This window comes from Chaetodon trifascialis, chromosome 4, assembly GCF_039877785.1.
Source record: "Chaetodon trifascialis isolate fChaTrf1 chromosome 4, fChaTrf1.hap1, whole genome shotgun sequence".
Lineage (NCBI taxonomy): Eukaryota > Metazoa > Chordata > Actinopteri > Chaetodontiformes > Chaetodontidae > Chaetodon > Chaetodon trifascialis.
The window spans coordinates 12,545,193-12,568,422 of NC_092059.1; the positions used below are offsets into that span (position 1 = coordinate 12,545,193).

A 23,230-nucleotide genomic window follows, 5' to 3' on the forward strand; every position below is an offset into this window, starting at 1 on the left:
TAACTGACGTTCACCAGTGAATACACGCCCACACACATTGCAGCATGTGAAGTTTAAAATATAGATTAAGCAAACTTAAAATACATGTAAAATGATGGGCTGACTAAGCTCATGTAGAAATCTCATCATAGGGTGCAGGTAAGTATCATTAAATAAGTTGGCATGTAATGAAATAGGCAGATAAATGAGACTTTTGGTCTTCCCTATGGGACTGCAGGCCCTGCCAATTTGAGGAAGCTGCACTCAAATCAAAACGTCAACTTCTATTATTTGCGCCTCCTAACATATATTGAAGATGACACTGAGTTGCACCCATAGCTTGTCCTTAATATAGACGATGAGCTAGTGAGCTTGTCTCTCACAACGCACGTGTTTGTATCACCAGGCAGAATGACGTCTGACCCAGCTAATATTTAGCATGCCTTGGCTGTTGCCTCCTCTCTCCAGTGTCTCTTGCTCTGGGCCTTGTGATGGCATTGTTGCAACTAAATAAGGTTCTGCTCCGGTGCTTCGCTCGCAGCCCGTCAGCCAGACATACTGCACTCGGCTGTCTCTTCTACACACTCTCACATACACATGGCATGGATGACTCTCTCGGCAATGTGTTGCTGGTGTTTTGGATGAACTGTGGTGCATCTGTGTTCGCGTGTGTGCTCTGTGTATACCCATATATCATATGACTGCTTCTTGTGTGATTCGTATGTTGACAGAGATGGAGTGGAATGAGGTTTTTTTTTTTCCTCCTGAGGACTTTTACTGTCATATGCTATTGGTTTTCCTTTTTTAAGTGTGACTGTATGTACTGTATCGACATCTGACGAACACAAGTCAGAATTTAGGATAATGAGATAAACTGGACCCAATATACTTCTGGTGTGTGGACAGCGAGCATGTGACCGAGCGTAATTCATATCAATCACAAGGGAGGAGCAGTCGACATTAGCAGACACACGACAACAACACCAGTCCATCCACAGGCCTCCAGCCAACTAACCCAGTACACAAACCACCATTTTGGAACTGCCTTTCCCTCTCAGTGTGGCTGCCTCTGAAATAAGAAACCAAGGAAAAAAACACTCCCAAGTGAATCCTTCTCTAGTCGCAAGATTTACTTTTTACACTTGATTTTTCTGACACATCTGATAACAAATGGCTTTGCTTGTCACCCACATAAAATGTGAGCCCCCAGGAGGAATGCTGGTGTATGTCCCCCTTATCGCCCACCATCTCTCTTCCTGCTGCCTGTCTCAACCAATCCAGGCAGAGTGTGCAAAAAGAGGGGCGCCTCTCTGGCCAATTCAACTAAACTAATTGGTTGCAAGGGCTTGTGGGTAGAAGGGAGCCTGGGAGCAGAGGTGAATGTGTGTGGTTGTGCTTCCACAGACATGTGTGCACCGAGGTAGGCCAGAGTTGGGTCCTATTTAGTAAGTTTGTGTGTTTATACCCTCAGTTCCTCCCAAAGCAGGAATGGGAACACCATGGGAGGAACTGGGCTGGGCTGCTATTAGTGGAAGTGCGACCCTTGCTGGAGGGTTTAACATCAGCCAGGGAGGGTGGTCCAAGTGAGAGAGGTCAGCATTAACTGAAGGGGGAGAGACAATGGCAATGGCAAGACCACAACAAAAAAATGTAACCGTAGATATTAGTTGTTGATAACAGTTAAAACTATTCAAAGATTATGACAGCTTCTGTGACGTGTTGAATTAGAGAGGCTTAGTATTCAAAACAGAAAAGGATCAGAAGAAGAAGAAATCTGATAACATCTAGAAAAATGCAAAGAACACCAAAGTGTGACAAAAAGATAATTCTGATGCATCCAAAAACCTTTTCTGAATCTTGTCATATATTAAAAAGTGCTTCCAGAAAAATGTTATAACACCCTCATTCTGGCAGAGTAAATGATCACAGAGTTGAATATTTTGCTGAATCAATGAATTGATGCGTGACTGAATTGATCTGTAATTGAGTGTGGGAGTGGACGTGTGAATCAAAGCATCGGCGTCCAATAATGCTCTCCTGAACAACTCGGCCTGTCCTTAATGGCCCTCTCGATCCAGTTCAAACTCTGTGTATGTGTATGTGTATGTGCGTGTATGTCCATGATTGCCTTTGTATATGTGTGACCTCTCTGAGGGGTGCATAGCAGTGATGAAGGAATGGATGCAGAGAACAGCTTGGATGACAAACTCGGCTCCCAGTTCTCTTTGACGGGACGTATGTCTGTAGGAGGGACTGTCTGGCGCTCCATAACTCCATACTGTGGACAGTATGTGTATGTGTAGATTGAGACAGATGCTCCGGTCTCTCTATCTCATGTGTGCCACTGACAGAGATGAATGTGCCAATAGTGCTTCTCTGGACTGTAGAAACATAGCTGTGGTGATGCACGGCACTTTTCGCCTGCGCTAGCCGATTGGATGACCACAGCCACCCCTCGTTGCTTATTGGCCAAGTTTGTTAGATCTTGTGCTGTGATTGCTGGCAGTGGTTTTTGTGAAACATGGTCACATTAATGGGCACATTAATTTTTAACATAGTATTTGCCACACCGGAGAGAAGATTGATTTCCTCTTCTTCTAATGACTTCTAGACTTCTTTGCTTATTCATCTTAAATCTACCTGTTGTTGTTCTCAATTTTTAGCTCATAAAAAGACTATAGATTATAAGAAATATTTTGACATAATGTGATTTGGTCTGTTTATTTTTTTTCTCATTAATTTGTTTTATAGGTGGAAGAGCCTTTGTGTGTATGTCCTTGTTGACGTTACTATGTTGATTGCCTTGTGTCACTGAATTCTTTAATTTGTTATCATTATCTATGTATTTATTACTTTGCATTTTTAAATTGTTTTTTAACTTGTGCCCAAGGACCCCCTTGAAAAAGAAATGGTGAATCTCAAGGAGATTATCCTCTTATTAAATTTTCATGTAGAATAAAAAATAAGAACTCATTTGCTTAACTTTTCCATTTTTATCTGACTCTTACAGCTGACTTCATACACTGAACTTGATGAGTTATCAATGATTAATCCAGAATATACTACAGCTGGTACATGATTTGTCCATCTCAATGTCAGCAATTTCCTACATGTTAGCTTCTTCAGACGTTGGACTTATTGATCACTAAGAAGAAAATCGCAGTGCAGGTGATTAATTTAAGTCTTCCCAGCTCCTGGCAATATCTTCTTTTATTCATGTCCATGACCAACTAGAGTGAAAATATCTGATCGCATGTGCAAGTGACCTCATTAAAACAAAGTAGTTGTATGATTTCCTCCTTTGTGAATTGTAATATTTGCTCTGCACACACCTCTGTCAACAGGTGCTTCAGTGAATACTTCCTTGTTCTAGGAGCTGGCTGTGGCTGCTGATAGCATCAATCACCAATACCTGTTTACTGTCTCCTGTTAACTGCTCTCCCTCTGACCGCCCAGACTCTTCCCTCTGCACTGATTTAATTTAGCCCTCATTCTACTTCTTAAAAATCGTATTACAAGCACACATGTGCGTGCGCGCGCACACACACACACGCTCACACACACACACTCTGAAACCTCTGCCTGTACAATGTTCTGTGGCAGAGAATCACATCTGTTGTGCAGTGGTGTTGTGGTGTTAAAGCACGAATCATATTTAGAATCTGACCACAGAAACTTGGGTTTGCTGCACTCTAAAAACTCATTGAGCAGTTTGTTCTGGCTTGTTTGTTATTGAGCGATTTGTGCAAGTAAAAACAATAGAAGGATCAATATGTTTCACATCTGGACTTGATCAGCTTTGCTCGTTACTCTCTTCACTAATGTGACATATATAGGAGCCCCACCTGTTACTGTGTGACCATGCAAGTGTGTAAATGGTACTGTTCCACAAAGTGCTTCCTACTCATCACATGCGAATGTTTTTTCCCCCCTCACTCACTCACTCACAGACGCACAGATCTGCACCACAGCAGCACTTCTTAGAATAACAGCTGTCCGATAGCCAGCTGAGCTGCAGGCGGCATCTTCTTTTCTGAGCTGCTTTCATTATGTTTACTTTGGCAGCTTCCAGAGATAAAATTCTTGCTCTTGTCTTTTATTGTTTGCTGGATGTGTGTAAATCAGCTCTGGGCATATTTGTGTTAGTGTTCCCCTTGGTCAGTAACTTTAATGTGTATGATGTTACACTTGCATGTACCGTACCTACTAAACCAGGCAAACAGATTAAGTGTAAGTTGCCGTTTACAATGTTGGCTGTGCAGTACACAGCGTACTCGTAAACAGTGATGTGTTGGCTCAGGGATTCAGTCAAGTCAAGTCACAGTAAAGTTCAGTCTTACAGAATTGTCACAAGTTTGCTATATCTGTGCTTTGAAGTGATTCAGCATTGTAATCCTGACAACCTTCATTCATCCGTAACGCCTTCTCACCCCAACCCCCCAACATATTAGCCGAGATACATTTAAGACACTAAGTCTAGTTTAATAGATCAAAAGAGGTAGCCAAGTTATATATACAGTACTTGAAGTAATGTTCTCATGATTCCAGAATTTTAAATACAATATTAGGTGGCATGGTGGAACAATGGTAACACTGTCACCTCACAGCTAGAAGGTCCCGAGTTCGATTCTCACTGTGGGGGCTGGGAGCGTGTCCTCCACCATGCCTTCGGTGCCTGCTGCTCGAGGAAAGGGGCCTTTCTGTGTGGAGTTTGCATGTTCTCCCCGTGTTCACCTGGGGTATCCTCCATAAAAATACCCCCACTAAAAACATGCAAGAAGATCACCACCTGGGCAATGGTGACGAAGAGAGTTAGGTCTGCCGCGGAGGAAGGATGACCAGGATGGGTTAAAGGCAGAGGAAAAATTTCACCAGTGCATGGCGTACGTGTGCATGTGGATGTTGCTGTGTGACAAATAAAGGGGATTGTCCCTCTGATTCTTCTTCTTACTATCATAAAATAACGATCGTTGATACCTCTTTTGATACCACAGTAAAAAAAACGAACAAAAAAACCAAAAAGTCAGCGTTGTTTTTTCTTTTTTTATTAACAACCTGCACACAGGGCTGTTACAGAAAAAGTCACTGAAAACATACCAACACATATGTAATAATGTTAATAGTTGAGGACCAGTTGATTTTCTTCCCCACTGTTTCACCTGTTTCAGTGTTTTAGTACAGCCTTGGGTTGAAAATCTGATTGTAGATCTTTTTCTTCTATACTGTCAATACTGTCAAATGTATAATTAATGGAAATGGTATTGATTTTAAACACATGGTATTTATACAGTATCAATACTGTTCACAATCTTAATGTGTAGGATTATCATACTAGAGTCCCAACAACGACAATAGTACATTACCTAGCATTTAGCACAAGAGAGGAGGACACACAATTATTTGCCCTTTAAGGCATTTTGGAATAAAACAGTAGCCAGTATACACTAAAGCTGAACACTCACAGTAGCTTTGGTGCTATATAAAATTGTGGTTATGAGCAAGGTGGTGGATAGTCTTTATCGAGCCCAGAGAACACGGGTTTGTTTTGTTGATGTGATATTGAATGTAGCTTTGGTGAACATCACAGAGTTAAAAAGACTGTTACCTCAGGGCACATTGGCCAGTCTTTCTTCCAGAGACAGAAAATCAACATAACAAAATTGCAGCGGTGAATCTTAGGAAAATTTGATTTTGTTCAAGCCGTCTTTGTTATTTATTCCTGTTTTATTAGCAGCAACAGAGGTAAAGCTTTGCATGAGGCACAGGTAGTGTCTGTCGGTTTGTCTTTCTCTGTGTTTACCTCCAGCTGCTGTGTTTCAGTGAAAGGCTTTTCTCTTTGTGTGCCACCCACCCACTCAGCCAGGCTGCCTGCCTGCTAGAGGGGCCTCTGTTGACAACACCTGCGTCCCCAAGGATAAGCAGGGCCTCTTCGGTCCCCTGACACCCTTGTCCCATTCCTAATGTATGTGTTGTGTTCCTTATTCCTTTGTCCTGTACCCCATTGTACATGTATTATGTATGTGCATACATGCATACTCACACATGCACACATGTGGCCACATGCTACAAACGGGTACTCTTTGTGGTTGGCCCTTCTCCTCCAGCAGTCACCCCGCTGTGTAAATCCCTCTGCCGTGGTTTGTTTTTCAGTCAGGCCCCTAAAGGGATGCCGTGTGCCTGAGCCTGGCGTGTATCTGAGGCTGGCTGAGGCCTCAGCTCTTCTCTTCTTTCTACCTCAAATGTCCATATTATGCCCAAGCTGCAGCGTAATAGCTTCTCAATGTTTTCAGAAAAAAGACCACAGTGCCCACTGCCAGAGGCGTAATGAGTATAAGTGGGTATCAAACACCAGCCTGTGCACTTCCAAACTTATTACAATAATGATCTTTTTTTTGTTATTTTATTTGCTTTATATGTTATTATCAAATTGAGACTTTATACATGACAGTAAAGGATCAAATCAGTTGAACTGTAGCTACAAAACACTCAGAGGAGCATCTCTTTGCTATAGGTCAGAGTTCAGTATAGCAGGCAGCACTGTGTCATTATATCCCAACGGAAGACATTTTGTGGTTAGCATTTTTCATCTATCTGAATTCTTGGAAGTAGCTTGCACACCATGTGCACTGTCGTCTGGTTTGTAAGAGGCAAACATGTTTTGAGTGGAGCTGCAGATTTCATCATCTCATGATCTGAGAAGTGCATGTTGTCCTTTAGGAACTTGAATCAGCAGAAACCCTTTGAATGCGTATATATCATAAGTAAAGTATTTACAAAGAGAGGCACTGTGACTGCAAAGTGTTATGTTACAGCCTATATATTTCTTAATGATCAGAACAGACCATGCAACTGTTTTATCTTTTTCTGCCACAACTACCTCCGGATGGCATTGAGCCAGGTGGACCTGCATGTCAGTCCCATCACTGCAGTGCTTTATTTATGAGTGTGTGAAGAGCCGTACTTGCTTTGCTTCTTGTGAAATCTAAGATACAATAGAATAAGATGTTAAGCATGTGCAAAACCTCTCTTTCTTCTCTCCTCTGGGCCTTGCAGTGCAAATGCAGCTCCTCCTCCTTACTCACAGTCTCACACTTGGCGCCTTTGCAGACAGAAACTTGCAGTGAAAGACAGAGAAGTGAGAAACGGAGGTTGGCACTAATGTCTATTTAAACTCTCTTAAGTTATTCTTTTTAAGCGCGAATGGTCGATCTTTTCAAATCATGCGGTGTCGTCTATAGATCGGTGTCGAGGATCAAAATTGAAATGCTGATGTTTAATGAAGGAATATTTGTATTGTACGTAATATGGGTGAGAGCAAACAGTGATTTGCTCATGTGGTCATTGAATCGGTTAAATATGTATGTCATAAGAAGATAGTGTTTCACAGTTTTTCAGTCATCCATCCTTGTGAAAATATAAATAAGGTTGATTATGATTACCATCACACTTTGTATTTAAAAGTAGCTGTTAGAAATACACTGTGAAACATTAAAGATGTGAATTGTGACTGTAGCGTAGCTCTTATCCCTAATGGCCCTCCTTAGGTAACTGATGTGTCCACCGTTTAATCTTGTTTTGAGGAGACGCCCCACGAATTCCTGTACCAGGAGAGAAAAACAAGCCTGGGGGAGGGGTGTTTGCCAGAGCGAACTGATCAGACTGAGTGAGGGATAGGAGGACAGAAACAGAGTTCTTTACCCTGGACATGCTGTTTGGTTGTGTTGTTTTGCTAATTGTTTACGTTGCAGTGGCCACGTGGCTGCACCCTGCGCTGTCTCGGTCCTTTCTATATCATCCCTTGCAACAAGGCTTTTCTCTGGCTCTCCCTTTCAGCTCCTTCTCTCCCCGTAAGCATCACCCTTCTGTCTGGCCCCTTTCCTGCATCCTCCGCTCACTTCACTGGTGTGTCTATATCGATGGTTCAGATAGATTTCATGCTCTGTTCTCACGTACTGCATCGGCCCCAGCTTCCATTGCTCCCATCTTCACTATAGGCATGTCAGAGCACAGCATGTGTCCAGGGCATCCGTTTACAGCCCGTCCAGCTCATTATGGATGTTGTTACTTGGACGCCTAAAATCTGTCTGCTTGCATGCTAGATTGCTGTAGTTTGTTGTGACTTGCAATAGTCCAAGCATCCCATATATAATGCTTGTCACTGGCATGAGAGTGCACGCACAGGGACACGCGCACATTATCTCCCTTCATTCTCTGCTCGGCAGTTAATAGTGTGTGCTTATGGCAAATCTCTTTAGTCTGGCAGTTATTGGAACTAAGATTTTAATTAGGGGAGGTTTTAGTGCGGCGCACGCTGCATTAGCATTACAACAGGGGCATGTTTGAGGGGTGGACTGCCAGGCAGACAGTGAGCCATCATCCTAACTAGCAGACATATCAGTCCTGCCAAATAAAGAACAGAAAAGATATTGTAAACTGTATGACATGTATACTATTTCTGCAACATCTAGATGGCAAAGTGAAATTTTAGTTGTTTATAAGAGATTATTTTTATCATTTAGAGTTTGGGGAGTGTCACTTCCCTTTCAGGAAAAATGGAAAATAATAATAATACTTTCAGACATTATAGTAGCCATTGTTTTTGAGCAGCTGTTCACCTTGTTGCCAGAAATTCCTCCTGTTGTCTATGTGAGGTCTTGGGGCGATTGATTGAATCATGTCAAATGGTTTTGCAACTGGGAGTCAACTGGGAAAGGTTCATGTCTGTATGCTGTTTTTGTCTAATCGGGATTGGTCCATGTGGTTTTCACATGATTCCATGATTGATGTTTGTCTGTGGAGTGACCTGATTGCTCCACGTGAGTCAAGCAACCTATTTAAGATGGTCTCTCCTTTTGTGTTGGAAAATGACCGTAGAATAGGAACAGCAATGTGGGAATCGTAAATGGATATTTTTACTAATAAATTATTGAGCTGCATTTTCTCCCATTCATTATTGGTCCTTTGCATGAACAGATTTGCTAAACAATAAAAAAGAGGCTCATCTTTTTCCAGGCTGTTTTTCAACATCTTGCATGTTTTTTTGATCCATACAGTAGTAGACCTGTTCTCCTCAAAGCCAGCAGAACCCATTATCGGTTCCAGCCCTCAGTTTTTCCCATCAGCGTCACACATTCACATTTCCAATCCAGGACGAAATGAACGGGGGATTTGATCAGATAGATGGACGACCGAAAAGTAGAGCAAACAGAAGCAAGAGATCTCCCAATTTCCCCCAAATTCCTTTGACGCATTTGAGCCTGAATCTGAGTTTAGACTGTTTTGCTTATGACTAACACTCTCCATAATCAGTCCCTGCACGGCGGCCCAGGAGACCCCTGGGCCGGTCTTCTCGGCTGTTTTCCTTGGCCGCTCGTTCTACTGATGGAAAGATGGCTCTCAGTGAGGTCAAACCGAGGCTTCAACAACTTGAAGCGAAGTTGTGATGGATGAATTTGAGTTGATAACCACAGTTCCATGTCTATTTTTGTGGAGAAGATATTAGGATCACCAGATTTTTAGATTTTATAACCACCGTATATTTCATGACCACTGGCCCTTGACACCCATGCCGATGTGTTAGACAATTCAACCATTTTCATCAATGTCTGTGGGGGATTTCAGCTCCTCAAGGACACTGTTAAGTTGACATTTAACCCTTGTAACATATGAATAGTTGCTACCAGATTTATGTTGAATGGTTTTGCGAGCAGTTAGCATCTTGAAGTAGCAGATGTCTGTTTTTAAATTCAAGTCAAAGGAGAGACAGTAACAGTAAGAAGATAGCTGGTTCAAGCTGGTAATAATGATTCATGAATACAGTTTGATTCGGGGCTGGCAGCTGTAATGTTGTTCTCCAGCCTCGGGGTCAGGGGTCGAGGAGCAGGAGTGAGGGTCGCCTGTCTTAGAACAAAGAAAGATAACTAGAGCTTCACGTGTCTGAAACATGTGACCTGTGTACTGTATTTTTGGTGTGTTTTGCACAAACGATGAGGGAATGTTTGTATGTGACCCTTGTGACAAGTCTGTTTCTGCTGGTAATGATGGAGAGTTTCCCTCCTTCCCCGCACAACAATATAGCCTTCCTGAGGCCTCGTTAGATATGAAAGGAGGGAGGAGACAGGCTGGATGGGAGTGCTCAGATTTGTCTGATTCAAAGAGCAGTGAGGGTACTTAAAATGACATCTGGCCACAGTTTGAAAAGCCTTGTGTTTTTAACTCAGTGACTCAGAAGAAAAAATAAGGTGCAGGGCTTCAAATTAGATATCTGTGATTTAATTTTTTTGGCACCTGTTTGTTTTTCTCTGTAGAAAATGAGTTTGTGCCATCTGGTTCTCCTCACAATGTTCAAACATTTGGAAGCTTTATCATCTGTTCTGAAACTTCTGACATCTGTAGCAACATGGTATTGGTAGTTCTTTTTTATTCTCTCACCATCAGTCGCTCTACTCTGTGTGCATGAATGCATGTGTGTGCGTATATTCGTGTTTGTGTGTGCTTGTCTGTGTACCATAGCTTTGCTTAGTGCTATGCTGAGAATATGAAATAGGGCAGCTAGCATCTGCACTGCAGCCATCCCTCCCTGGCCCCCACACTGTGCTTCATGCTCAGTGCAGCTGGCCAGCTTGCAGAAACACAGGAGCATGTAACTTGTGTGTGTGTGTGTTCATCTCCTGAATTTGGTTTCGGAGAGACTCTGTTTGTGTTTACCTGCACAAGATTGATTTCTTCTATCTGTGCATGCATGTTGTTGTCTTTTTCTATCCCTGTACATCTGTACATCTGTATCGTCAGCCTCTCTTTTATCTCTGCAACAGTAGGGATAGATGATATGGCCAAAACCTTCTGTCTCTGTATACTGTACGCAATTTTATCTCACAGTAACGGCACATGTCACAACACATGTAATTGTTCTGTAAATCCACGTATGAAATGGTTTGAATAGCCATACTGTGTCAGATTTTCTAAATCCACACGACAGAAGACGCACCCATTTTAGTAAAAAGTTCATCTTGGCTTGGTTTGGGTGCCTCCTGCTCTGCACAGTGTTGCTCTCCCCATCCATGCTTTCTTGTTACTCTCTTCTTCTGCGGTAGTTGGCAGACCAATTCAGAGGTGCATTGCCACCACTGACTGTGGCTCTCAGGCCACATGAGAACAAGTTGAGCTGTCCTGCTGCCCAAATCAGTTTATGGTAGACACGAAGGGATAGCGCCTACGGTGGAAACAGTATTGCCAATTATCTCTACGGGTGGACACTTTTCTACCGTTGCACAGTATATGTGGTCATATGGCCCAATCCTCACAGTCTTGTTCAAGTCTAACCAAGTACAAATTCCAAAAACCCATGTTGTTTTCCTTATCAATTAATCTGCTTATTATTTTTACTCTGCCTGATTGGCTTGCCCTGATATTCTTACCCTAACCATAACCAATCATCTTTCCTCGTGCCTGAACCTAACCAACCCAGCCAACAAAGTCAATGAGAGCTAGCCAGTCAGAAGCAGAGCAGGGCAAGTCATGCCATTGCCATCCTAGGGAAAAAAAGCATCCCAGTCATAGGGGCTAGCTGAACTCAAAGCCCCTGAAACATGAGAGAGCTGGGGACAAGGGAGAAAACCACAGGTAGAGGTAGGAGGAGAGGAGCGGGAGAAAGATGGAGTAAGGAAAGAGGAGAGGAGAAAGAGAAGAAATCTATTACAATAAGCCCTTTGATAAACGTTTTCTCAGTGTCAACTAAGGACAGAGAGAGAGAGAGAGCAACTTGAGTTCTTTCTTTGCTTTTCTCTCTCTCTTTCTGTGGCTAATATGAGGAGATAATGGGCTATTGAGGCAGAAAAGGAAGGCTTAAAAACACCTTAGTCATGACTGGACCGCCACTCAGTGCCACTGATTAAATTACCCAGATGAAGGGGTATTTATCTACGCACAACTACAATCCATAAAAGTGCACTTAGGAGTGCCCAGTTAAAGATGTCAAATCACTGTCTGCAGCTCTTTGTGGTTACACGTGTCTGTTTCTCGTGTGAATGCTGCAGACATAGAAAATAGTGTTTAGTGTTATTTAATTTATTATGGCATTTCATTTCCTCTGCAAGAAGTTGGAACTGCAGCATAGTTTTGAGTTGTCAGACCTTTTGGCTTGAATTATTTTCACTTTGGCCGCCTGCTCTGGGAGAAAAGTAGACAGATGTCGTCCGGTGTGTTTACTGGTTATAGTTTGACTGACTTTAAGAGACACAGAAGATGTTTATCGGTCAAATGCGAGGGGCTGAATGGGTAAACCGCAGCAGAAATCACAGTTTTCCATCAAACACCATTTGAGTGAGCTTGCAACTGCACTGAAATGGTTGATACTGGTTGTGTATCCCAATCTGGTCCACATTGTTTGATGCATGTGTCTCTCAGGGAATGCCACAGGCTCAGTGAACAAAGTCTTTAGAGAAGACCAGAAAGAGTGACCACTGGATCTGACAGCAGCCTGAGCGTGGTACTGGCCTTTTGTTGACTGGGTGTTTTGTTATGAAAAGCCTCCTGCCTGCTGTGTTGTGGTATGTGTGGGTGCATATGTGGGTGTGTGTGTGTATATGAGTGATTCCCTTTGGTGGTGATGTGAAGGAAAATCATGAGGCCGGTGATGCAGGTGTCTTGCTCTCTAGATGGATGTTCACCCGCTGCCTCTCTCCATCACCTTCCCACTGTCACCAAACTGTCCAGTCAGCAAAACCTGATGGACCTCTCTCAGTGTGTGTGTGTATGTGTGTGTGCGTGCGCGCGCATATGTGTGTGTGTGTGTGTGTGTGTGTGTGTGTGTGTGTGTGTGTGAGAGAGACTATATGTTGATCTTAGTTATGTCTATGACTGTTTTTGTCTCCTGGCTCTGTGTGTGTCTGTGTGGGAGAGAGAGAGAGAGAGAGAGAATTTGTGTTGGCTGCAGCAGTGTATGTATAAATGTGTGTGTGTATGTGGTCCAACCCATCTTTGTTTGTGCATGTGTATTTCATGATTTTGTCTAGATGTCAGAAAAAGTGCAGCCAGCAGCAAATGCTGCGGCTGGTGGCAGTATGACAAAATTAAAGATGTGGCACAGAGGAGGGAAGAAGAAGAAGAGGTGAGGAGGGATGTAACTGTAGAGGGGATAGGAGGGAAGGATAAGGATGGGTGAGTGGGGAGGGTTGTAATGATGGATCATTTGGAGAAGAGTAAAGGAGTGGCTAGGAGGACCATCGGTGGGACGTATTGATTGTAGCTGCATCCTGAGCGTCAGTAATGAGATCTAGTGGCTGTGGCTTTCTGGAGGAGCAGATTTGTCACCTGGGCCTAGACACCACGGCTGGGCCGGACAGGGGGAGAAGGGAAACGGGCAGAGGCGGGTCAAGAGGAGAAGAGGAGGAGACAAGAGAGGGGAATAAGTCAGGGAGAGGAGAGGAGAGGAGAGTGCAGAGCTTAAAGGGCCAGAGAGAGTGTGGCTTTTACGATGAAAAGACAAGACACAATTGATGACTAGAGGGGAATCTAAGAAAATGCCTGTTGGGAGCATGCAGCTAATTACTGCAGACAGTCTATGTCTGGACTCATCTCCATGGTAACAAGATGGGCCAGCAAGGCTGGCCAGCACACAGGAAGACACAGACAAGGAAATCAATGAACAGACAGACAAAGGAGGGAGCAAAACCATGCTCATTAAGCCAGATTCACCCTTTCATTTTGTTTGTCCACGCGTCTGTGTTTTGCCTGTTGACCCCACGTTGACACTATTCATTGCTGGAGCAAAGGGCTAACCTTACACATAAAATAAGTTTTTCTGCTCTAGACAGATTTGACTGAACAGGGCAGCAGCAGGCAAGAGATCAGAGAAAGTTGCTTGTGATCCAAATGTTGAATGCTAAAGTCAGTAAGTTTGGCTTCCGAAGTGAAAAAAATGTTTTTGCTTGTTGTGGCATTGGTTCATTTTTAAGTGTAGCACGACAAAGTGATGAAGTCTTGTCATTTTAATGACCGTGGACAGTGATAAAGAATATTTCATTTTAGATTGTGTATATTTTAGAGCCTTGTTGAATAGGATTGACAGAGCACTGTTTATGTAAGTGAACAACTAGACATGTTGAGGCAGGCTGGTAGATATGTGGAAGGGGTGTGATGGTGTGCATATGTGTGGCAGAGAAAAAAGTCTCATGTGTGATATATGTTTATGAGTCATAATATAATTTGTGGCATGTAAAACCTGTAAAAAAACAAAACAAAAAATCGGAAACCCAATTTAGTCTGGGTCATTTAGTCAATAGGACACACACACAGATACTTTGAAAAATTGGAGCCTTTTCCCTCCCTGGATGTCACTTGATTTTTAAAGAAGAATTTATACTTAATACTGGAGGGTCTTGTGAAATTGATGCTTTAACTACATCCATCCTGAACCAAGCAACATACTGTTTCAAGATACAGCGTACACTGTACGACATCAACGGTCTGCATGTGACTGTGTTTGGCCACCTGCAATATACGATGTGGTCGATAAAGCCATTGTGGCCCACTGACGTGAAACAGAGCAATAAACATCTTGGCATTGTAAACCACCCAGTCTCATTACTGAGTGATGAGTGTGTTGAGATGAGTCCCCGCACAAAGCTGGTCTGCATAAGACCTTGTGGACATGCATAAATGTCTTGTCCAAACATTTACCGTCTTGGATTCAAGCTTCAGCGTGTGAGTCACACACACTCTGTAAAGAGACACCACAGAGTGTCATGGTCGTCATTGTCTTGGTGACAGCTCCGCAGGATTGTATAAATAGAGCTGGTAGAATGGGAGGAAATGTGGTTATGCTGTTATTCCCGACTGTTATCTCTTTATTTACTTGATTTATTATTATTGATACACAGAGCCACTTCTGAGGAAAGAGTGATGGCCAGCAATTCCCATGAACTTTTATGTCTGTCATCATATGGCACGATCTGGTTCCCAGGAATCTCAGGCTGAATTGTCGCGTTTACATAGAAATTGGGATGCTCTCAAGCCTGACTGGATGTGTGAAGCCGATCTCAGTAAAAGGCCTCTGATAGCCATCTAACAGCCGATACGCATGTGGATACGCATCCATACACAATGTAAACAAAAATGAATCAAATTTGGTCATTTTTAACTTACCGCATGTACCTTCAGGGCTCATGTGTGTCTGCTGTGTTTGCACTGAAGGTGACAGTTAGAATCTTTTGGCTTTATGATATTTGTCAACTTCCCTTTCTCATCGGATCAGCTGCCCCTTTCCCCCACAGCTTTGTAACCACAGCGAAGTATCTTGATATATTTGCAAGTATGCATGAGTAAACTCATAGAGAGCTCTCAGGTTCCTGTGTTTGACAAGTTGCTTACATAATGGCAGCTTTTTATCTGTGTGTCAATAACCCAGAGAGGGAGTGGCTGTTGCGGAGGCAAAGGAGGAGCATTACTGTTTACTTATCCTTTCATCCTTTAGTACAGGTTGGAAAAAAAAGTTGCACACAAATCTATATTCAAAAATTACTGTTACTTGTACTGCAATAAAAGTCTAGTGTAATAACTCATAAAATAACTCATAAAATCATAGTCATTCTTTCAAATGCTGCCAGCTAACACCATATTATACTGTCAAAAATGTTCCCATCCATTAAAAAAAGTAAAAGATATGACATTAAATATGTATGTAAAATAGCAGGAGATGAAACAATAAAACTAAAGAAGACCGTGAACTACAGATTTACCACTGAGGCTAACAATTCTTGCCGTGGCACAATAAAAAGGACTCATCTCACCACTTGCTATTAATTTTACCTGATATTAATACACCAAAGCACACTCTACTGTATTTCGCCCCCTATTATTCCAACTCTTCATAATCCCTCAGCTGCCCCGTGATACAAAGTTAAGCCTGCAATGCAGTTTAGCTCCCAGCCATTTGTCAAGCAGTGCTGTTCAGCTCCCAGCTATATGTGAAGCAATACAGTCCAGCTTTTCAAGCAATGCAGGTTTTAGTTCCTGGCTGTCCACCCAGCAATGCAGCTCTGTATCTGCTTTTCAGCAGCCGGTAATCCCACTGCAATTTCTTCAGAAATTGCATTCTCTAGTTTTATTTGGCTCTTGGTGGATTTTAAATACCTTCGTATGGCTAATGGTCTCCTGGAGTACGATGAGGACATCACACAAAACCTGCAGTTCTGACCTTGGCCACTGAAGTTGGGAAGGGGCTTCACATACAGATAGTTAATGATAGAGCTTGTTTTTAAACCTCCTGTGAGGATTATTTGCTTGATTAAAGTCAACTTTTTGCAAACATGTGTAGAAAATTAGTTACTCCTTTCCATCTCTCATCACCTTTTACCTCACTCTTCTGCCCCCCACCCTGACTCCTCTGTTACTCTCCTTTTGACCATCACAGTGAACACAAACAGACCTTTGCCTTACTCTAGTGTGTGTTTGTATTTGCCTATGTGTGTGCTTGCGTGCATGTATGTTGACACTTCTGACGACAGTATCACTCTCTCCCTCCTAGCAAACAGTGTGTTTTTGTTTACACCCCCCCCATTTACTGTCTCAGGGCGAATGTCTTACATCAGATCACTTGAAGCATTTATAGCAAAGCTTTTGAAGCTTAGGACTCCTACCGTGGCCAAATATAGTAAACGTGAATCCAGCGAGTGTGTGTGTGTGTGTGTGTGTGTGTGTGTGTGTGTGTGTGTGTGTGTGTGTGTGTGTGTGTGTGTGTGTGTGTGTGTGTGTGTGTGTGTGTGTGTGTGTGTGTGTGTGTATGTATATGAGAGAGAGAGAGAGAGAGAGAGAGAGAGAGAGAGAGAGAGAGAGAGAGAGAGAGAGAGAGAGAGAGAGAGAGAGAGAGAGAGAGAGAGAGAGAGAGAGAGAGAGAGAGAGAGAGAGAGAGAGAGAGAGAGAGAGAAGAGGAAGAGGACTGTATGCGTGCATGTGTTCTCCTGAGTAAATGGCTCTGGGGTAAAAATGTGTTTGTTATTGTTCCCAGCACTTCGCCTGTAGACAACACTGCCAATTAAAGGGGAGGTTTTATGTGTTAAGAGCAGGAAGTGTTGCCGTGTGTGGCTGCACGCCATTGGCTGCCCAGCTTCTCCCATGTTTCTTCCCTGGGGACTGAGCAGCCAGGGCTCTTTACTGCTGTGGCCAAATGAAAGGTAAACACAACACACCTTTGATCAGGCTTTGCATTTAAAACCCTTACTGGAACTCTGTGTGTGTGTATATGTGTGTGTGTGCATGTGTGTGTATGTAGGGAAGCAGCTAGCAAATTACTGAATGACACAGTGAGGTTTACGTCTGTGTGTTCAGCTTAATGAGAGATAAGCTCTCCAGGATGCAACTGCCTGCTCCTCCTCCTCCTCCTCCTCCTCCTCTTGTTGTTGAAGCATGAGTGAAATCATCCCTCCATCCATGCCTCCGTCCCTCCACCCCCCCACCCCCCCCACCCCCCCCATCCAGCCAGCATGAAAACAAAACAAGGCGTTGTATGAATGAAAGTGGGAGGGGCCGAATGGCCTAGAAAGGCAGGCAGATAGAGAGATAGATAGTGGTGCAGCGCAGGGTGAGGCTGTGTCGAATAGGAGGGGAATAGGCAATAGGACAGTGGAGGAGGAGGGGATGAATGAATGAGTGAACTGACTGGAGCATGTTTGGCATAGCGGCTAGCTTGTGTAGCCCCGTGCTAGCGTGAGCAGAATGTGGAATAATTCTGCTGCAGTAGTGGTGTTATGCTACTCCCTGCTGAGACCTCTGTACTGGGATCAGGAGAGGAAAAGGGTAAATATACCTCAGATCAATACTTAAAATAACAGAAAGATAAAGTAAAAAGATAGGGTAGCGCATTGAGTTCCACCAATCTCTGTTGGCCCATCTCCAGTCTTAAGCTCGTCCTAATTCACCCAAAGCAGCAGCAGTAAATTTGTCTTCCCTGGCATGCCGGCTACTTGGCTGCGTCTGCCCCCTGTCTGCCCCAGCAAGGCCAGGGTTAACCCTGGGCGTCTCTCTTTCCCGACATGGAAGAGGCCATTGAATGGCTGCCTCCCCCAGTCAGCAAACACATTGGCTGAAGCTGAGGGTGGATCTGAGGCTGGAGCGACACTCTGGCGTGGATCCTCGGCTGGAGCAGGATCTGCGAGCTGTCTCAGCCCTCCCTACTCTGTTATGTGATGCCGTGGTCACAGCATGTACACACACAGCAGACAGACGAGAGGGGGGAGGGCTGGAGAAGAGCTATGCATTTTTCTCTCTGGGTCAGAGACGACAGTGTGCTTTGGTGGGTTTACTGGCTCATAGCAAAGAAAATGTAATGGAGCGACCCCTGCATGAACTACCCCAGAAGGTCGTAGATTATGTTTTTTCTTCATTACTCATTCTCCATCTCCACAGTTTTGACCCACTGTCCCTTTCGTCATTGTTCTTTCCTTTAACCTTATTATTCCACCCCTCCTGTCCCCCTGCCACAACCCCGTCTGTCCTCTGCTTTTACTCAGGCAGCACAATGGGCAGCCCTCCCATGCAGGGGGGGTCCTAGCTGTATCCTTGGCAGTGAAAGCTCATGTGATGTCCTCACAGAGGTGGCATCCCATGGAGGCTGGCATACAGTGCCCCCAGTGCACTTTTAAGCTAACAGTGGGTTGCACCACTCTAAACATTCTTTCTTCCAATTTTATAGCTGCTGGGGAACCATGACAGCAGTCCATCTTTGTGATTTAAACTTTGTTTTTAATAAGGATAACTGTAATATCCTGGGAGTTCATCAAAATACTCTCTAATGCAGAATCTCCTTTTCTTGATGTTGTATTTTTACCCAAAACAGGTTCATATAATCTTATGAAATGTTTGTAGCTTGTTATTTGACCCAGATCTGCTTCTTGCCCCTGTGCGCTCCTGGTTCAGTTAGCACACGATATCAAAGCTGACAGTATAGTGAGAAACATGGTGAGAGATGGTGATTAGCACGCAGGGTTATGGACAGGAAACCCAGTCGGAGGTCAGTTGTGGCCTAGATATTCTTCTGTTTTCTCAAGTTAATTCTAAAGTAAATGAAAGATGTTTGAAACATTGTTTTCGACTGTGTTCACTGATGGCACTGCACTGGAATTTCATTTAAGACATCTGGCTGATGTTGTTTATCTGCCAGGATGGATGCTAGAATATAATAAGAGAATTTATAGCTAAGGTGATTCCTTAACCTGTTTGCACCCAGTCAGTGTGTGCAGCTTGTAAAACGTTCAGTGCCTGGTATGAGGTGAGACCTAATGAGTCTCTACTGGCCCTCAGACAAGGCAGTAACAGTTAGTTTATTAGATCATTACGGGGCACAGGTCAAACCTGACTGATAATCCAATCACAATCGACAGTCAGGCTCTATCCCTAAATGCTGTTTGCCAATAGGTCAAATGAAACTTGACATGAGCCAGTGACATATAATGTTCAGCCTATTAGCAATTAAGGTTGTTTCCATGGTGCTGCAGACCGCCGCTGTTGGCCATCAGGCATAAATTGTGGACACTCACTCCCTGGATGCTAGGTGGGCAATCAGTGGTTGTCCAATTGCATGTTTGCGTGCAAATTACAGCTGGAGCTTGTCTGATTGTGTTCTTGAATGCTAATTAGTGTTTGTCTAATTGTGTGCTTTTGTGCAAATTAAGTTGACATGTTCAGCCAACCTCTTTGGTCAGCAGTGATATTTTAGGATGACATAACCACAGAGTGGAGGTCATGCAACTGTAACCGGTGTTCAACTTGATACAGCTTAGCTTTACCAGTACAGTATGTTTGACTGGATAGCTTCACGCTCTGTTAACCTACAGGGGCTCAGACAAGTGTGTATATTAATTAATTAATTAATCAATTCTATTAATTATATTAATTAATTATTATTATATTAATGGGGGAGGCATGATTTAGGATCTTTGGTAGGAATCAAAGCTAGTGATATAAATACCGGAGTCAGCACCATCTAAAATCATGGATGTGTCTGTGCTTTTTTTTTTTTTTTAAACAATTGTTCTTTTTGTCAGGGTCAAAGGTTTCATTTTTCAGCAGGTTTGTATTCTTTCTGATGGTAGTACATTGTTCCCATTTTCTATTTTAGTGACCACAGTAACCGCTCATTAAAAAGGCAACAAAGAGCCACAAGGCCTAGCTGACAACACCTGTTTATAGTTCATGCAGCCATGTTCATGTGTGTGTACTTACACACCAAACATGCATGTGGTTCCCTTTCTGCACTCAGATCAGAGCAAACCACCACTTGGTGGCCATTTTGACCACAGGGTTGTGCTCTCTCCGCCCCTTCTTGTTTTAATGTTTTGTGAGCCTTTAAATGCTAGATAGAGGGACTGAGACAGAGAAATATCCCTGCCTACATGCAGCCCTGTGCTGTTTATATTTGATGTTTTTTGTTTTTGTTTTTTTTTTAACTTTGCTTCTGCGGGGTGTTTGTGTGTTTTTGTGAACTTTGGATAAGTCCCTTTGCTCTCCCACTCATCTCCAAATCCCATTTAAAAAGCAGTGGTCATAAACACAGTCTTAATGGTGGTTCCAGTGGGGGCCAAAAGAAAACATGACAGACTCCATGTGTATCAAACCTGATATTAACCCCTTCTTTCCCTTTTCTTCTCTGCCTTTCTGCAGTGTGCTTGGACAACTGTAAGCATGGCGCGTGCAGCCGTCAGGGCCAGTGCTGCCATGATCAGTGCTTGGGCGGCTGTTCTGAGCCAGGTAATGCAAGTAGCTGTGTGGCCTGCAGGAACCTTCAGCATGGGAATACCTGTGTGGAGAAGTGTCCTCCCGGATACTACGTCTTCAGGGGCTGGCGCTGCGTCAGCTTCTCCTTCTGCCAGGTTGGTAAAAACTTGAATTCTTAAGGTTAATGCATATAATATTTAGCACAAATGTAGAAACTTTCATGCACTGGTGTAAACAAATGTGTTTCATATGTGTTTTTCTTGTTTTTAAACGCAGGAACTCCACAACCAGTGTAAGCAGACTAAGAAGATGAACCAGGACCGGGAGTCGGGCTGCTACGAATATGTCATTCATAACGGTGCCTGTATTCCAGAGTGTCCTTCTGGATACACCATTATCAACTCCACTACGTACGTCTGACGCTCTCACACACCCACACCTTTAATGCCACCATAAACACTGCTGTGTTATTGATGGTGGCCATCATTACATGATTGGAGAAGTGACCGTTACCCACAACAAAACATCCCTGTGGATTGTGGTCACTGAACACACTCAATAACATTTCCACACGAGAGATGATGATGTTTGGAAGTTGATCAAACAAAAAGGCAAGAGTCTTTTCTCCACTATGGAAAGTCTCCTCTCGTCTGTGGAGAAGCAGCTGGACTGCTCAGGACAAATGATGTAGAGACACTGTAGAAGGCAAAACATCACCTGCTTCTTTGTTTGCCTCGTTGTCAAACGTAAGCAGGGATATATATTGATATAAGGTTGGTTATATTTTCTGTTAATCTTGACTGTCAAGTTTTCAGAAAAGTAAATATGTAAATATGCAAAACTTAGAACAGATCTAGATGACGGCATCAGAGAGCAAGAGAACCGTCTCTTAAGACATATATATATATATAACTCAAATAGGACTCTCATTTCAGCTTTAGCTGTATGCAAACAAATGTTGATAACTCTGTTGCTTAATATTGGTATGCTAACTTACTCAGTAGCATCAAATACAAAGTTGCCATACAGACATGAGACTACATAATTTCATATGCAAATAAGTCCTCTAATCTCATTTGCCGTAAATGAGTCCCTGGTGTTTTCACAGCCTCCGTCACATTCTGTTCCCAGTGATTACACAGCTGCATCGAGTCAAAGCCTCACCAAACTGACATAAAGGAACAAATAATCGTCCACAGCAGTTGCAACATTTTCACGTGGAGATTAACTGCATAAATGTTACTTAAGATGGAGTTGGTGTTGCAAACAAAATCATTTTTTATCAGCATGGAGCAACGTTTCTTATGATGCTAAAGGGTTGGTTATTTTGGAAACGGTGTACAAAGGTGCACTGGAGTGAAATAATGGATCTTTATGCACCCTTTATATCCAGTTATTTTCCTATTGAAAGGATTTTTCAGTAGGCTCAACTTAACAATCTGTCTGGGACCTGTTTTTGCTTAGTCTGGTTGATTGATTCACATGAGATTATTTCATGTGAAATAATTGCAAACTAGAATTGTTGATTGATGGTGAGGATCTGGTGGCTGTCTTTAAACCTAATTAGGGTAACAAACATGTGCACTGACTTGGACACTGACATTTATGGCTGCATGAAGAATGCTTTGGACGTACAGACCCTCTGTTGTAGCTGTTTAGCTTGGTATTTAAGATAAGTATGTCACACAGGTGAAAGATCAAAGGTCCAAATCCCTGCAAAAGACATTTGTCCTCAAACATACTGAACCCGTTATCTTATTGCAATTTGCCCCCGATAAAAGTGTCAGCGGGTGCCTAGAATGTAAAAGCAACCTCAGAAAACTGTGTGGACCTCACCTGGTCCTGTTTAGCACACAGCTTTGTCTGCATGTGAGACAAGCAAGGGCACGACCTTATTCAGCATTCTTACTTGTAATGAACGGGGTCAGAGGAACATCACCGGCTTCCTTGTTTAGCATCAGTAGCTGTTGCTAAATGAGGAGGACACGTATTTGTTTTGAGGCCAAGTATGTGTTTTGAAACCATTGCTGTTTGCATGCTTTCAAAACACATACATGGGTTTAGGCAATGAGGATAAAACATTTTCCAGTAGAAACGTGATGGATGTAATGCTCCTGTTGTCTGTTTGTGGCTAGGCAGAGGGAGCCACCAGTTCATTTGAAAACACTATCAAATGCCAAGTCACATACCAAGAAGTAGTCGTCTTGTGTACTTAAGCTATGACAAAAGGTTTTACTGAGACCACTTTTGTTGGCGTAAAGACATAAAAACATTAATGTGGGGTGTGGAGAAGGAAGAAAGATTGACAGTGAGTGAAAAGAAAACACAGAGAGGTGTGTTTCTCTGAGTTTGTTCTGCAGATTGTGTGCTGGAGATGTCTGCATCGCTTGAAGCCACAGGTGGCTGGATGATTAATGGTGTTTGTGTGTTTCTGGTATACCTGCGTGTGCATGTATATGTGTATGTGTGTGCGCGTACATGCATTTGAGTGCTTGTGTGTGCAGAACGTGTTTGTGACTACATTAGCACGTTCCCAGTTAAA

The 23,230-nt window shown here is 43.1% G+C and overlaps 1 protein-coding gene across 1 annotated transcript in view; it reads left to right on the forward strand.

Annotated features, from left to right (window-relative positions):
- Positions 1–23,230, forward strand: part of insrb (insulin receptor b) — a 79,011-nt gene that overhangs the window by 39,370 nt on the left and 16,411 nt on the right. The window contains exons 3-4 of the mRNA XM_070961813.1: positions 20,635–20,843; positions 20,965–21,098. Coding sequence (XP_070817914.1) covers positions 20,635–20,843; positions 20,965–21,098 — 343 coding nt within the window. The remainder of the gene's footprint in view (positions 1–20,634; positions 20,844–20,964; positions 21,099–23,230) is intronic.